This window comes from Pelophylax lessonae (genome assembly GCF_965119305.1).
Source record: "Pelophylax lessonae genome assembly, chromosome: 11".
Taxonomy (NCBI): domain Eukaryota; kingdom Metazoa; phylum Chordata; class Amphibia; order Anura; family Ranidae; genus Pelophylax; species Pelophylax lessonae.
In genome coordinates this window covers 235,679,213-235,695,197 of record NC_138778.1, presented here as the reverse complement: position 1 = coordinate 235,695,197, position 15,985 = coordinate 235,679,213, and the positions used below count along the sequence as shown (strand labels likewise).

Sequence of the window (15,985 nt, the reverse complement as noted above, 5' to 3'; positions counted from 1 at the left end):
TGGACAAATGCAAATCCTTTGGCAGATAAAACTGCTTATTTATATAATTTGTATTTTAGCCTGGAGTTCAGCCCATCTCTGTGTTTTTGTCTAAGGGAGAGGAGAAAGGAGATATACTTACCTGATCCTCCGGTCCTTCCCACACAAGACTGGTCCTTTAGGCTCCTGCCCCCCCCCCCCCATGTTCTTAAATAGTGGACTGTTCCTGACATCAAGCCCAGAGCAGGCTTCCTAGACCAGAACAGTCCACCCTTGGACCATGGGGGAGTTCTGTTTTCTGAAGGATCGGGTAAGAATAAGCTTTCCCCTCACCCCTATACAAAACAAGCAGAGCCCTACAACTTTATTTCTCTTTCGTCCACCGACGGACGTAGCTGCTGCTTTAAATCAGATGGATGGGTGGGAGGGGCTTATTACAAATTCTGTCTATGATTTAAAGCAGCAGCTGCGTCTGTCGGTGGACGAAAGAGAAATGGATTTTGTGCCCGGAGTTGGGCTTTATATGATTCCTGTGGTCTAGGAAGTATGAGCCTCTCTGTATTGTATTATACATGTTTATTACACTTGTATTGGAAGGTTGCAGGGATGGCCCCAGCATTGTGCTGCCGCTATTATTGGTCAGACTGGTGTTGACAGAGGGGGTAACATTTTGGGGGAGGGGGAGGGTTGTAGTTTGCTTCCATATATGTCAGATGTGGTGAGTTTCTAATATTGTTTTCTTTTTCTTTTCCGGTTCAGTCTTTCTGCTCACCTGCAGCTAACATTCACCGGCTTCTTCCATAAGAGTGGTGAGTATTGTGTGGGGTGTCAGAACACAGACCGGGGTTCTGCTTCATGACTAATACATTCTGCTTTCATCCCAGATAAACCAGCTCAGAACTCTGAGAATGAACAAAGCTCCGTCACACTGGAGGTCCTCCTGGTCAAAGTCTGCCACAAAAAGCGCAAGGTGAGTCAATCAGCGGCTTGTGTGATCGGTTTGTGTAATTCCGGCTGTGTGATGCTGCGGCAGCTTGTGTAATTCCGGCTGTGTGATGCTGCGGCAGCTTGTGTAATTCCGGCTGTGTGATGCCATGGCGGCTTGTTTAATTCTGGCTGTGTGATGCCATGGCGGCTTGTGTAATTCCGGCTGTGTGATGCCACGGCGGCTTGTGTAATTCCGGCTGTGTGATGCCGCGGCGGCTTGTGTAATTCCGGCTGTGTGATGCCATGGCGGCTTGTTTAATTCCGGCTGTGTGATGCCATGGCGGCTTGTGTAATTCCGGCTGTGTGATGCCACGGCGGCTTGTGTAATTCCGGCTGTGTGATGCCGCGGCAGCTTGTGTAATTCCGGCTGTGTGATGCCGCGGCAGCTTGTGTAATTCCGGCTGTGTGATGCCGCGGCGGCTTGTGTAATTCCGGCTGTGTGATGCCGCGGCGGCTTGTGTAATTCCGGCTGTGTGATGCCGCGGCAGCTTGTGTAATTCCGGCTGTGTGATGCCGCGGCGGCTTGTGTAATTCCGGCTGTGTGATGCCATGGCAGCTTGTGTAATTCCGGCTGTGTGATGCCGCGGCAGCTTGTGTAATTCCGGCTGTGTGATGCCGCGGCGGCTTGTGTAATTCCGGCTGTGTGATGCCATGGCAGCTTGTGTAATTCCGGCTGTGTGATGCCGTGTCGGCTTGTGTAATTCCGGCCGTGTGATGCCGCGGCAGCTTGTGTAATTCCGGCTGTGTGATGCCGCGGCGGCTTGTGTAATTCCGGCTGTGTGATGCCGCGGCGGCTTGTGTAATTCCGGCTGTGTGATGCCGCGGCGGCTTGTGTAATTCCGGCTGTGTGATGCCGCGGCAGCTTGTGTAATTCCGGCTGTGTGATGCCGCGGCGGCTTGTGTAATTCCGGCTGTGTGATGCCATGGCAGCTTGTGTAATTCCGGCTGTGTGATGCCGTGTCGGCTTGTGTAATTCCGGCTGTGTGATGCCGCGGCGGCTTGTGTAATTCCGGCTGTGTGATGCCGCGGCGGCTTGTGTGTTGGCTTGTGTGATGCCGCGGCGGCTTGTGTGTTGGCTTGTGTGATGCCGCGGCGGCTTGTGTGTTGGCTTGTGTGATGCCCATACAGGTGGTAAAGTAAAGGGGTCGCGCCGGTGCAGGTGGGGGAAAGGTGTGGTCGCGCCTGGACATTGGGGGGGGGGAGAGGTGTGGTCGCGCAAGTGGGGGGGGGGGGGAAGAGGTGTGGTCGCGCCGGTAAAGGGGGGGGGGAGGTGTGGTTAGCGCCGGTACAGGGGGGGAGGCATGGTTGCGCCGGTACAGGGGGGAAAGGTGTGGTCGTGCCGGTACAGGGGGGAAAGGTGTGGTCGTGCCGGTACAGGGGGGAAAGGTGTGGCCGCGCCGGTACAAGGGGGGTGTGGTCGCGCCGGTACGGGGGGTGTGGTCGTGCCGGTACGGGGGAGGGTGTGGTCGCGCCGGTACATGGGGGGAGGTGTGGTCGCGCCGGTACAGTGATGCCGTGTCTGCTGGCTTGTGTGATGTCATAGCCCTGTCATAGAGAAGGGCCGGTTCCATGTAGAAGAGTGACTCATGTCTTTGTTGCTATGCAGGATGTGAGCTGCCCCATCAGACAGGTCCCCACCGGGAAGAAACAGGTGCCTTTAAATCCTGACCTCAGCTCTTCGAAACCCATCAACTTCCCTTCGCTGGCCGTCTCCAGCAACGAGTTTGAACCCAGCAACAGCCACATGGTGAAATCCTATTCTCTGCTCTTCCGAGTCACCCGCCAGGGTCACCGCGACTATAACGGCTTGTCCAATGGAGAGACCAATGAGAACATAGGTGTGTATTGCCTGAGCCAATCCAGGTCCACGTCCTGCATACCGCTGTGTGCACGGAGTGATTTTCTATCTTCGTGGGGATGGTCAGCATCTTACTGGATCCTCCACACTGCACAACAATGATCTTTTCAATGTGATGATAAAAATGACCTTTCTGTTTTCATCTGCAGTTATCTTCACAATCTGCCTAAAATTCAAATGTCGCTTCTTTGTTACCGCGACATTTCTGGAGGTAAAGTACAGGACGCCCCCAGAAATAGAAGTTCCTGCTCTCCTGATTGGCTTACTGCTATTCTCAGGAGTTGGTTTTATTACAACTCTCTGGGAATGATCATGTGATTACAGCAGGCAGATCCCCGCCCCCCCTCCCCTCCCCTCCCCCTTCCCCACCTAGTGCCCAGGAGGTATAAAGTGACTGGAATACATGTAACCTCCCACTGAACAGCAGCTGGTAAGACGGCCGTGACACTTGAGATCCGTCTGTATAGTATTGATCTGGAGATCGATACTCTGCCCCCCCCCCCCCACATTCCCCACAACAAAAGTGTATATAAGTGGTAAAGGGTATTCTTCTTCTTCCTGGTAGCAAAGGTGTCAGCTCTTACCGTTTGGAATATATATAAATTTGGGCTTTTTCATTTTATCTGCGTTTAATCAGCCCGTGTTATCGGGGGATGAGGTGAAAACCCCGCCAGTGCCTGGCGACCAACATGCTGGTATATGGGGTAAGGTGACCGTCATACTGGTACATGGGGTAAGGTGATGCCCTGCTGGTACAAAGGGTGAGGTGACCTTCATGCTAATATATGGAGTAAGGTGACGTCATGCTGGTACAAAGGTTGAGATGACCTTCATACTGGCACATAGGGTGAGGTGACCTTCATACTGGCACATAGGGTGAGGTGACCTTCATACTGGTACATAGGGTGAGGTGACTGTCATGCTGGTACATGGGGTTAGGTGACCTTCATAATACTACATGGGGTAAGGTGACCTTCATACTGGTACATATAAGGTGACTGTCATGCTGGTACATGGGGTAAGGTGACCTTCATAATTATACATGGGGTAAGGTGACCTTCATACTGGTAGAGGGGGGTAAGGTGACCTTCATGCTGGTACATTGGGGTAAGGTGACCTTCATGCTGGTACATTGGGGTAAGGTGACCTTCATGCTGGTACATTGGGGTAAGGTGACCTTCATGCTGGTACATTGAGGTAAGGTGACCTTCATGCTGGTACAATGGGGTAAGATGACCCTCATGCTGGTACAGGGGGCAGGGTGACCTGCATGCTGGTACATGGGGTAAGGTGACCTTCATACTAGTACATGGGGATAAGGGGACCTTTATATTGGTACATGGGGTAAGATGACATTCATGCTTTTTCATGGGGTAAGGTGACCTTCATACTGGTACAGGGTGTATGGTGAGGTCACGCCGGTACAAGGGAGTAAGGTAAGGTCACGCCGGTACAAGGGAGTAAGGTAAGGTCACGCCGGTACAAGGGAGTAAGGTAAGGTCACGCCGGTACAAGGGGGTAAGGTAAAGTCACGCTGGTACAAGGGGGGGTAAGGTGAGGTCACGCTGGTACAAGGGAGTAAGGTGAGGTCATGCCGGTACAAGGGAGTAAGGTAAGGTCACGCCGGTACAAGGGGGTAAGGTGAGGTCGCGCCAGTACATGAGAAAAGGTGACGTCCTGCCAGTACAGGGGTTAAGTGTCCTGCCGGTACAAGAGGGAAAGGAGAAGGCACGCCGGAACATGGGGTAAGGTGGGGTTACGCCGGTACAGGGGGAAAGGAGATGTCAGGCTGTTACAAGGGGGTAAGGTGAAGTCACACCGGTACAAGGGGGTGAGGTGAGGTCACACCGGTACAAGGGGGTGAGGTGAGGTCACGCAGGTACAGGTGGGTGAGGTGAGGTCACGCAGGTACAAGGGGGAAAAGTGAGATTGCTGCCCGCTGCGTCCGTACAAGCAGAAGCTCTGGGCTTATTCCATATATTAGATTCTGGATCCTTCAAATGGAATGTAGCCCTTTGTTTCTAAGCGTAGATCCACTGACTTTGTCCCCTTTGTTCTGGCAGATGTCACAGAGGACCTTCCCACCAGAAGGAAACGCAATGCCTCCAACCGGGACGACGAAAAGATGTTTGTGGCGCAGATGACGGTGTTTGACAAAAACAGGTGAGGAAACAATCCGCCATGTCCTGTATATTGGTTTTCTCGGCCAGCTGTGACTCTATTCTCTTGGCTCCAGGCGTCTCCAGCTACTGGACGGTGAATATGAAGTTGCCATGCAGGAGATGGAGGATTGTCCTGTCAGTAAGAAGAGGGCCACATGGGAGACCATCCTGGATGGCAAGGTAGGTAGAAGGGGGCAGCATGTGATCTCTTCTGATAGGGGAATGTTGATTTGACTTTCATGATTTGTTCATACGTTCTCCTCCTTTCCATACGCATGCTCTGACACTAATCAATGTCATTTTCAGCGATTGCCTCCCTTTGAGACCTTTTCTCAGGGTCCAACCTTACAGTTTACCCTGCGATGGACAAGTGACACGCCAGATAAATCCACCGCGCCAATCGCCAAACCTCTCGCTACACGCAACTCTGAAAGTGTCCCCCAGGAGCACAGGCCGGCAGCTGTCAAACCTCCACAGACTATAGGTGAGAGCAGAGTGATATCTGAGGGGTCAGCTGACCTCTATATCGGACACCAGTGTAGTATACGCATCGCTCTCTCCATATATAACACACTGGGATGGGATCTATAGGTGAAAGCGGAGTGATATCTGAGGGGTCTGTTGACCTCTATATCTGACACCAGTGTAGTATACGGATCGCTATCTCCATAGATTACACACTGGGATAGGATCTATAGGTGAGAGCGGAGTGATATCTGAGGGGTCAGCTGACCTCTATATCACCAGTGTAGTATACGGATCGTTCTCTCCATGTATAACAAATCAAGATGGGATCTATGGGCTCATTAACACTTGCTTCACAATGTGACATTGGACACGCTTTGAGTAATGAGCTGGGGATCTGCTGAACGAGGGTAATAAAAAGCTGGGGATCTGCTGAACGAGGGTAATAAAAAGCTGGGGATCTGCTGAACGAGGGTAATAAAAAACTGGGGATCTGCTGAACGAGGGAAAATAGGCTGGGGATCTGCGGAACGAGGGTAATAAAAAGCTGGGGATCTGCGGAACGAGGGTAAAACAAAAGCTGAGGATCTGTGGAATGAGGGTAAATGATAAGCTGTGGATCTGCTGAATGAGGGTAATAAAAAGCTGGGGATCTGCTGAACGAGGGTAATAAAAAGCTGGGGATCTGCTGAACGAGGGTAATAAAAAGCTGGGGATCTGCTGAACGAGGGTAATAAAAAGCTGGGGATCTGCTGAACGAGGGTAATAAAAAGCTGGGGATCTGCTGAACGAGGGTAATAAAAAGCTGGGGATCTGCTGAACGAGGGTAATAAAAAGCTGGGGATCTGCTGAACGAGGATAACAAGGGAACCATTAAGCTGGGGATCTACTGGGCCCCTTTTAAAACAAAATCCACACAGCGAGGGCATTTTCCGAGCTTCCTTGAAGCTTCAAAAAGGGATCACAGAAGCATCAGAAAAAAGCATGTTGAAGCGGCAGACACTATAATATGTGAAAGTTGAAAAGCAAGTGTAAAGAGCCCTCAAAGGAGAAGAGATCCTGTTGGGGAGAGGTTGAGGAAGTTGCTGGGATTCGGTCATCTGTCCTATCCTCATAGGAAGGTCATGGCTGCCTCTTCTCAGGTTCAGAGTAGAAATGAGAACCTGGCTGACGAGCCGGGATGACGAACCAGGAACACAGCCGCTCTCCTCTGATTGGTTGGATTGGGGAACACAGCCGCTCTCCTCTGATTGGTTGGATTGGGGTAACGTGCACAATGGTGTTTTTCTCTCCTGGCATTTGTAGGAAGAGACTTCAACCTCTTCATTGTTGGGTTGAAGCTGTTTATGAGCTAATTCTGTACAGCTTTGTTAGAAGTACTTTATAAAAAGACTGAATGGGGTGGTTGGGTTTGGTTGAAGAGTATTGAATCGGTCTCAGTGTTAGGTCATGTGATCACTGCTGCCTGTAACCTGTCCTATGGGCTGTTCCTAGCCGCTCAATCAGACTTTCTCATTTCCAGCAGTGAAGGAGTCTGTCTCCTCTGATCTTCCATCAAAGAGAGAGAAGGATGTCTCCACCGAACCTCGCCAGAAGCTGCGCATATTTTACCAGGTACTTTACCGCTGCTGTGACTTCCCTCTTCCCCTCATAGTGGTGTGACTACTACTTCTATAGCTTTCCTCCTCCCCTCATAGTAGCTATGTATGGTGTATATACAGCCAGTGACTACTACTTTTATAGCTTCCCTCCTCCCCTCATAGTAGCTATGTATGGTGTATATACAGCCAGTGACTACTACTTCTATAGCTTCCCTCCTCCCCTCATAGTAGCTATGTATGGGGTACATACATCCAGTGACTACTACTTCTATAGTTTCCCAATTCCCCTCGTACATACATCCAGTGACTACTACTTCTATAGCTTCCCTCTTCCCTTCGTAGTAGCTATGAATGGGGTACATACATCCAGTGACTACTTCTACCAGATCCTGTACCGGGCTGGGCTCCCTGTACCGGGCTGGGCTCCCTGTACCGGGCTGGGCTCCCTGTACCGGGCTGGGCTGGGCTCCCTGATACCGCTCCCTGTACCGGGCTGGGCTGGGCTCCCTGTGCCGGGCTGGGCTCCCTGTGCCGGGCTGGGCTCCCTGTGCCGGGCTGGGCTCCCTGTTACCGCTCCCTGTACCGGACTGTTATGTGTGGTGTTGGTTTTTGTGTCTTACAGTTTTTATACAACAACAACACTCGCCAGCAGACGGAGGCCAGAGACGACCTGCATTGTCCATGGTGCACGCTTAATTGTCGCAAACTCTACAGTTTGCTGAAACACCTCAAACTTTGTCACAGCCGCTTCATCTTCAATTATGTGGTAAGGTTCCCGTACTGACCCCATATTGTCTGTAATCCTGAGGAGCACCCGGTGTATGAGATGCAGGAAAAGAAATGTAAAGCTAGTCTACAAATAGCAGGGATTAGTCCTGCTGACAGTGGACTTTACTGGCACCACATAAGACCCAATACAGAATGATAAATATCGAGCCTCATTAACAATGATTTTAATATACCGCCATTGCATCAATGCACCGTTTTAAAATCACTAAAAATAAATTGTCAAATGCTACAAAAGTCCTACTTGGGACCACCTCTTTATCCTGTATAATACTCAGACATTTTGAAGATAGGTGTGTATTTCTCATCCATTTGTCGACGCGTTTCGCTAATTGCGTAGCTTCCTCAGGGCCAACTTGCAAAGTATCATATTCTGTTATGGTATGGCAAAAGTGCACCAGTGTCACATTACGTCTGGTGGGGGGATACGGGGGTAATAGCTCCCCATTATATCTCGGAGCTCTATCAGCATAAATTAACCCCAATTCATAATATCTACATAGGGGTTCTTAATGTTCAGAAAGGAGGGTCACCATTACCCAAGAGTCTAGGTAGATGAAAATAGTTGTGTGGCCAAACCAGCATCTAACCCTTATAGATTCTCGTCCTGAGGAATGGTTTGTCTATCTCTGGGTATGTCATTGGCAATGGAGTGAAATTCTAATAATCAGGCTTCACATATAAAGGTAACCGAGTCTTTAGCCCATGATAGTCCGCCTAAACAAGTGACGTGTCCATCTACCGCCATCGGGGAAATTCAAAGCTAGGCATGGGGCTTTAGTTGTAAATGTGTCACTTGGGCACCTCTAAGCGCCTCCCCTGATGAGTTCATGTGGGGCACCATCTGAAACTCTATAATGACACCGGAAACTGGCATGAGTGGCGTGTTCCACATTAATAGAACAGACTGTGCCAGGTCTATCTGTGCCAGTTTCTGTTTTGGGTTCTTCACCTAACTGACAAGGAGACTGGGTCAGTTTTCAACATAGAAAACTTCCACAGATCACTGCCAGGTAGTACCAGCAGACAGCTCCCATCCTTCTCTCTGCCCGTGCAGTGATGACATTACACAAGCAGAGCCTGCAGTATTAAAGTGTAAGTCCACCCTAACACTAAAATCTCTGCATCTATAGACCTCCGCGTCCTGCATCTATAGACCTCCGCGTCCTGCATCTATAGACCTCCGCGTCCTGCATCTATAGACCTCCGCGTCCTGCATCTATAGACCTCCGCGTCCTGCATCTATAGACCTCCGCGTCCTGCATCTATAGACCTCCACGACCTGCATCTATAGACCTCGATGACCTGCATCTATAGACCTCGATGACCTGCATCTATAGACCTCGACGACCTGCATCTATAGACCTCGACGACCTGCATCTATAGACCTCGACGACCTGCATCTATAGACCTCCGCGTCCTGCACCTGTAGCCCTCCGCGTCCTGCACCTGTAGCCCTCCGCGTCCTGCACCTGTAGCCCTCCGCGTCCTGCACCTGTAGCCCTCCGCGTCCTGCACCTGTAGCCCTCCGCGTCCTGCACCTGTAGCCCTCCGCGTCCTGCACCTGTAGCCCTCCGCGTCCTGCACCTGTAGCCCTCCGCGTCCTGCATCTATAGACTTCCACGACCTGCATCTATAGACTTCCACGACCTGCATCTATAGACTTCCACGACCTGCATCTATAGACTTCCACGACCTGCATCTATAGACTTCCACGACCTGCATCTATAGACTTCCACGACCTGCATCTATAGACTTCCACGACCTGCATCTATAGACCTCCACGACCTGCATCTATAGACCTCCACGTCCTGCATCTATAGACCTCCACGTCCTGCATCTATAGACCTCCACGACCTGCATCTATAGACTTCCACGACCTGCATCTATAGACTTCCACGACCTGCATCTATAGACTTCCACGTCCTGCATCTATAGACCTCCACGACCTAACACTAATCCCTCTAACCGTGTCCCTGTAAAGAAGAAATCGGTATACATTTTTTTTATTTTATTTTATGAGGACACAGCCGGCAACCGCTGTGAAATGAATGGGGAGTGACGTCACCCATAGACTTACTATTGTTCTGGGAATTTTATAGATGGGCAACTCCTATTCTCATATTGATCAGTGGTTCCAAATTAATAACTACTGCAGTAGGGAACAGACACAAAAAGATACTCCTTTCCAAAAATAACTGTTCTGCTTTGACGCAGTTGAAGGTTTTTATACACAATTATGTTGGTATCGCGTTAAAGCGGAGTTCCGGCCTGAAAAAAAAAGTTTACCCCCGGGACAGTCAAGACTAGAGCATTTCAGCAACAATAGCCTCTGAACTGTACCCAGGTTCACTTACCTTTTAGAAGAAATACTTACCTTGAAAATGTCTTGTCCAGCGCTGCCATCTCAGTTGTGGGCAGCTGAAGCCGGAGTGTACTCTTCGGTGACGTCAGAGTCCCAGAATTTCCCTGCATCGGCCCTGCTCGTCACTTCCGGTACAGGTGCGTCATCCCTACATGCCCAGAATCTGTTCAGCAGGTAATGACACGCCTGCACCGGAAGTGACGAGCGGGGCCGGTGCAGGCACATTGATTCCTGGGAGCAATGACGTTCATCTCACAGGAGTCAATGCAAGCAGGAAGTCAAGGTGCGGACCGCAGCCGAAGAGGGAGGAAGTGGAAGGAAGGTAAGTATACTTTCTTTAAAAACGAGGTAAGTAAACCCAAAAAAAAAATTTTGATTATCCATTCCTTTTTCAGGTTACTTAGAGAATTTCTTCCTTACAGGGCTAGATAGGTTAGTGTTAGATCGTGGAAGTCTGTAGATGCCGGGATTTTAGTGTTAGGGTGGACTTACACTTTAATAACCTCCTCCACCCTCCCATACTCGGCTGGGTGGGGTCGGCAGACGGATCAGGGAATACAGTGCCTGCCTAATTATTCTGCAACGTCCACAGAGATCGTATAGATCACTCCTAATAAAGGGGCTTGCTCCCTAGAATCTGCTCCACTTCCTTAGCTTAGACGAGGGTTGCAGGCATACAGCACGTAACACCCTTAATTCCCCCCCCCCCCCATTGTGTTGATAATCATCTGAAACTTGTGTACATCCTTATTCTTCCCACAGTATCACCCCAAAGGTGCCCGGATCGATGTTTCGATCAATGAGTGCTATGATGGATCGTATGCTGGGAACCCTCAGGACATTCATCGCCAGCCGGGGTTTGCTTTTAGTCGTAATGGGCCTGTGAAGAGGACCCCCATAACTCACATCCTTGTGTGCAGGTAGGTTATCTATCATCTACTGCAGCAATCCTCAACCATTCTGGTACCGTGACAGCCAATTTTTCCAGGGACCGGGTGGGGAGAATCTGCTGCCCTTCACACCACAACTCCCCTTTACAGTGTCATCCGTTCCCTTTCACATCACAGCCCCCCTTTATGGAGGCTGCCTTGTAAAGGAGCCTTGTGATGTACCGGGGGCTGCACTGTAATTGCAGTGTCCCTTTTTACAGTGCAGTCCCCTTTATATCAGTGTCCCTTGCAATCACAGCTCCCCCTGCCATATTGCCCCTTGCAATCATGCCCCCTTTCCTTTCACTGCCCCATCAGTGTCCCTAGTCTCTGCCTCCCCTGCATAGTCCTACCTGTCGCAGGGTAGAGGCTGTTTTCAGCCGTGTATCTTCTTCTAGGTCTCCCCGGCCACCGGGAGGCGGGAAGAGCTGCAGATCTGGATGGAGGGCGGGAGCTGCCAAAACTTACTCTTGTGGAGGGATCTGGAGGTCTAAAAGACCCCAAACCCCTCATCTGCACTTAAAAGCATTCAAAACGCCCAAGTTTGTCTGTTTTTAATGCTGTACATTTTTTTGAATTTGGCGCAGAGTACCCAGAAGTGATGTCATGATCATCCGGGCTTTTTACATGGAAACGCGATCAGAGCCGAATGCGGCTTTGATCAGGGTCTTCTCTTCGGTTGTGCAGGCTGGTTGCCCGGGTCTCCAGGTGGGATGGGAGACCTGGGCAGGCCGCGGCGGGAGGGGGGGGGGGGGACGTCGCTCCTTGAAATGACAACCGATCGGCTTCTCAGCCGCATCGGTTGTCATTACAAGACAGCCGACCCTCAGTTATGGACGCCGGTACCGGGGTGATGCCTCTAGCTGCAGGCATCACTCCGGTACAAGCACTTTCCCCAAATATCGGCAATATCTGTAACCTCCGGGGCCGATTCCAATATATTGGGGAAAGTGCAGATCGGCCCTCGATATATCTCTAATCTGAAAGACTCCCGCTCCCTAGAGCAGATGTCCAGCTCCTCCCACCCCGCTGATAGGATGACATTGGCAACGCGGGGGAGGACGCATGGGCTCAGTGGCACGGCCGCACAGCAGGAGGTGAGCGGCGACTGGAGTCTGAGAAAGGACCAAGGTTGCCGCTCACTTCCCACTGTGTGGACTGGCCTGGGGGAATCGTTTTTTTATTTCCTGGATTGGGGCTTTAACCATCCTTGTCAGTCACGTGTGTGTATGAAGAGAACCCACCTGTCTCCTCTAAAAGACTTCTCAGGGTGGGTTTGTCTTGAATGTGTAATCTCATAACCCAATTTCAAACCTATTCCCAGGCCGAAGCGCACCAAAGCCAGCATGTCTGAGTTCTACGAGTCGGAGGATGGAGAAGTGGAGCAGCAGAGGACATACAGCAGCGGCCATAACAGACTGTACTTCCACAGTGACACCTGCCTTCCTCTCCGACCCCAGGAGATGGAAGTGGACAGCGAAGATGAGAAGGACCCTGAGTGGCTGAGGGAGAAAACCATCACTGTAAGTAGTCAGAATTCTGAGGATGGTACGCTGGAATCATTCTAGTCCAGTGAGTCTGGCATAGAATGGCTGTGAAACTGAAAATCGTTATGAGAGCACCAAATGAGCTTTAGAAAGTTCAGTCAGTTTTTATGTGCTACAATAAAGGTTACAGAAGTATCCATTGTGTTTTGGGGGCTCATTAGATCTCTTTTGATCAGGGAAGGGTTCATAGGCTGCAGTACTGGCCCTGATGAAGGCGGACTAATGAACCCCCAAAACAGGTCGGCTGCTTCTGTGACTTGTATTGAGGTAAATAAAAACGACTCCTGAGGCCACGCCAATCGCATTCTGTGGAGCTGTCACATTACGCAGATGAAAAGTGTGTGTAGACAGGAAGTGCCCCCTGCGATTTCCAGAGCCGGGGCGCAGGATGTGTCCCCCGTGGTTCCTGGGGCGCAGGAAGTGCCCCCCGTGGTTACCAGAGCCAGGGCGCAGGAAGTGCCCCTGCGGTTTCCCGGAGCCGGGGCGCAGCAAGTGCCCCTGTGGTTTCCCCGGGGCGCAGCAAGTGCCCCTGTGGTTTCCTGGGGCCGGGCGCAGCAAGTGCCCCTGTGGTTTCAAAGCTAATTTCCTTAGAAGGCGCCTTGTGTGTCGGTCCCGCCTGGAATCGATATTCCTGCCAGTCTTCAGTGGCCATTAGAAGCGATCTCACACAGTTCATATAAATGATCCATATCTGTACATCACATGTTGTCTCTTGCAGCAAATTGAGGAGTTCTCTGACGTCAATGAAGGGGAGAAGGAAGTGATGAAGATGTGGAACCTGCATGTCATGAAGCATGGGTAAGCATGGGTTGGAGGGCCTTGGTCTGATTCTGACCTTCTCATCATGGGGGACAGATGGGCTCAAGCAAATCTTTGAGCAGGGTAAGGGGTGGAGTTAGATGGGCGTGTCTGCATGACGTGGGTAGAGTTATGTCCTCTTCCTTCAGGACTGACGCCATCTTGCTCCTTGCAGGTTCATTGCTGACAATCAGATGAATCACGGCTGCATGCTGTTTGTGGCGAACTATGGACAGAGAATAATTGAGAAGAATCTGTGCCGTAACTTCATGCTCCACCTGGTCAGTATGCACGACTTCAACCTGATCAACATCTCCACCATAGACAAAGCTGTATCCAAACTCCGAGACATGCAGTACAAGATGGAGAGGGGGGAGTCTCCCCCCGCCCCCCCAGAGGAGTTACCAGAAGAGCTGCATCTGTCCACCAATGGCTTCGGCGAGACCAATGGCAGAGAGCGAGCTTTAGAAAATGAGAGCGCCTCGGGGGTCCCTAAACAGAGTAAGAAACAGCGTCTGTAGGGGCGGGACTCCAGGCGTGACCTGAACTGTGGCTGAATGGAGCTTCCACCCCAGGAGCCCAGGCAAGAGTCAGATCCTTGTGCAAGGGCCCCTGCACAGCAATACACAATCTCCATCCAAATCTGGACCTGTTCTTACCCGCCCACTGCGCCGGCACTACTCCTATCTCAGTAGATGCACAAACCCCAAGCCCCACCCCCCTCCCGCGTGTTTTTTTTTATTTTATTTTTTTTTTGTTTTTTTCTCCTCCCTTCCCCTCCCAGACAACTTCTGTTGTTGCTTCCAGAATGGACTGTTATTTTTAGACTTTTCATAATAATGTGATTTTTAATTACCGCCATGAATTTCTCTGAATGAATTAGTTTGATTTACGGGGCCCATGAAATGAATTTTGCCCCTGCTTATATATATTTATGGTAAGGAGCAGGCGTCCTCTGACATAGCTGGTTCTGCTGCTCTGCCTAGTCTTTTTATTTTTTAATAGAAGTTTTATTTAAAGTGTCACTCCACCCCAAACTGATATTTCTGTTCTGATATTTCAAGCTGGAGCGATAACACCACCTTAGCTTATGTCTCAGGGATTCGCTGATGAGAACTTGGCATTTTTTTTAGTTTCCAGGTCCGCACACCTACCGCAGCCATTAAGAGGGTCTCGCTTCCGCTGTTGTTAAATGAATTGTATATTATGGAATAATGCAACAGGAAGAACAAGACTACCCCAAGGTGTGTGGGGATGAGAGCCGGGAACTAAGGGAAGGAGATCTCGCCTCTAGCATCTCCAAGACATACAAAAAAAAAGCCATTGGGTCCCCCCCAGCCTCCGCCGGGAATATCACTTTTAGGTGGACTGTCCCTTGAAGGGTGTGTAAGCACTGTACAATGGCGGCGGAGAGATGCCGGGCTTTCCTCTGAGGTAGCAGCAGTCCCGGCCTGGTGGCTGAGAGGTGCTGGGCTTTCCTCTGAGATAGCGGCAGTCCTGGCCTTCCGCCGTCCTCACTTCTAATCATGACATTTCCCACAAAGCACTGTTATCAGAGGATCCTTTTCTTACTGCATTTCATAGTCTTTATTTATACCAAGCGATGCTGCTGGAAGTTCCAGGTATTCTCACCCTCCACCTTTTTATATGTGTGACTGCGGATGTACATAGAGCCCAGCCGGTAAAGGTGTAACCTTCCTTCGTGATGCTATTTAATGACTTGTGTGGCTGTTCTGCTCCCAGCCGCCGGGGACCTCTCCCACACTTTGCTTCTTCATGGTAGAAATCAGTGACATATGCTTTAAAGCCTCATCTCCCGGCGAGCGTTGACTGCACACCTGTAAAGACTTCGGCTCCTGTAGGTAGACGTAGCGAGCGTTTCGGCTTACAGACGGCAGTGTTTGCACATGGTATGGTGATGGCCCCCCTCCCCCGCCTTCCCTTTACATAGTCTATTCCTATGTCCAGTTAACTTCTGTCATGTCTGTTTCTAATAAACTATGAAATGGATCTGGTGTCTTGTGTGTGTGACTTATAGATACTGAAGGATTATCAAATACCAGATTCCCGCTAATCGCACAAAGGAACAGCGCGACATGGGGATTTGTGTGCACAAAAATATCCATAAAAAGAGTTATTACAGAATTATACATTATACAGGGTATATAGATAGATGGATATATATATATATATAGATAGATAGATGGATATATAGATAGATATATATAGCACCAACAGTTTGCACATCACTTTACAACATGGGGGGCGTAAAGTTACAGTACAATACAACTCAGTACAGGAGGAATCAGAGGGCTCTGCTCGTTGGAGCTTACAATCTAGGAGGGAGGGATAAGTGATACAAAAGGTAATAGCTGTAAGGGATGAGCCCCTAACAGATTGGGGTAGGGAATTCCAAAGGATGGGATGGAGGACATTGAGCATAAGTCCGCAGAGGAATTGGCATAGAGGGATGGAAGGCCAGTGGAGGAATTGGCAGAGAGGGGTGAA

General features: G+C 50.3%; 1 protein-coding gene across 2 annotated transcripts in view; it reads left to right on the top strand.

Moving 5' to 3' along the window:
* The window catches only part of SUZ12 (SUZ12 polycomb repressive complex 2 subunit), a 59,143-nt gene extending 44,952 nt beyond the window's left edge, over positions 1 to 14,191 (top strand). The window contains exons 6-17 of one of the 2 annotated variants that reach the window (XM_082271356.1): positions 739 to 788; positions 864 to 949; positions 2,573 to 2,804; positions 4,888 to 4,987; positions 5,061 to 5,166; positions 5,293 to 5,470; positions 6,977 to 7,065; positions 7,675 to 7,818; positions 10,966 to 11,123; positions 12,457 to 12,655; positions 13,398 to 13,477; positions 13,653 to 14,191. In XM_082271356.1, the coding sequence (XP_082127482.1) occupies positions 739 to 788; positions 864 to 949; positions 2,573 to 2,804; positions 4,888 to 4,987; positions 5,061 to 5,166; positions 5,293 to 5,470; positions 6,977 to 7,065; positions 7,675 to 7,818; positions 10,966 to 11,123; positions 12,457 to 12,655; positions 13,398 to 13,477; positions 13,653 to 13,998 (1,768 nt within the window). In that variant the 3' untranslated portion in view covers positions 13,999 to 14,191. Of the gene's footprint in view, positions 1 to 738; positions 789 to 863; positions 950 to 2,572; positions 2,805 to 4,887; positions 4,988 to 5,060; positions 5,167 to 5,292; positions 5,471 to 6,973; positions 7,066 to 7,674; positions 7,819 to 10,965; positions 11,124 to 12,456; positions 12,656 to 13,397; positions 13,478 to 13,652 lie in introns of both variants that reach the window. The other variant, XM_082271355.1, reaches the window with a different exon arrangement.
* Positions 14,192 to 15,985: the final 1,794 nt, after the last annotated feature.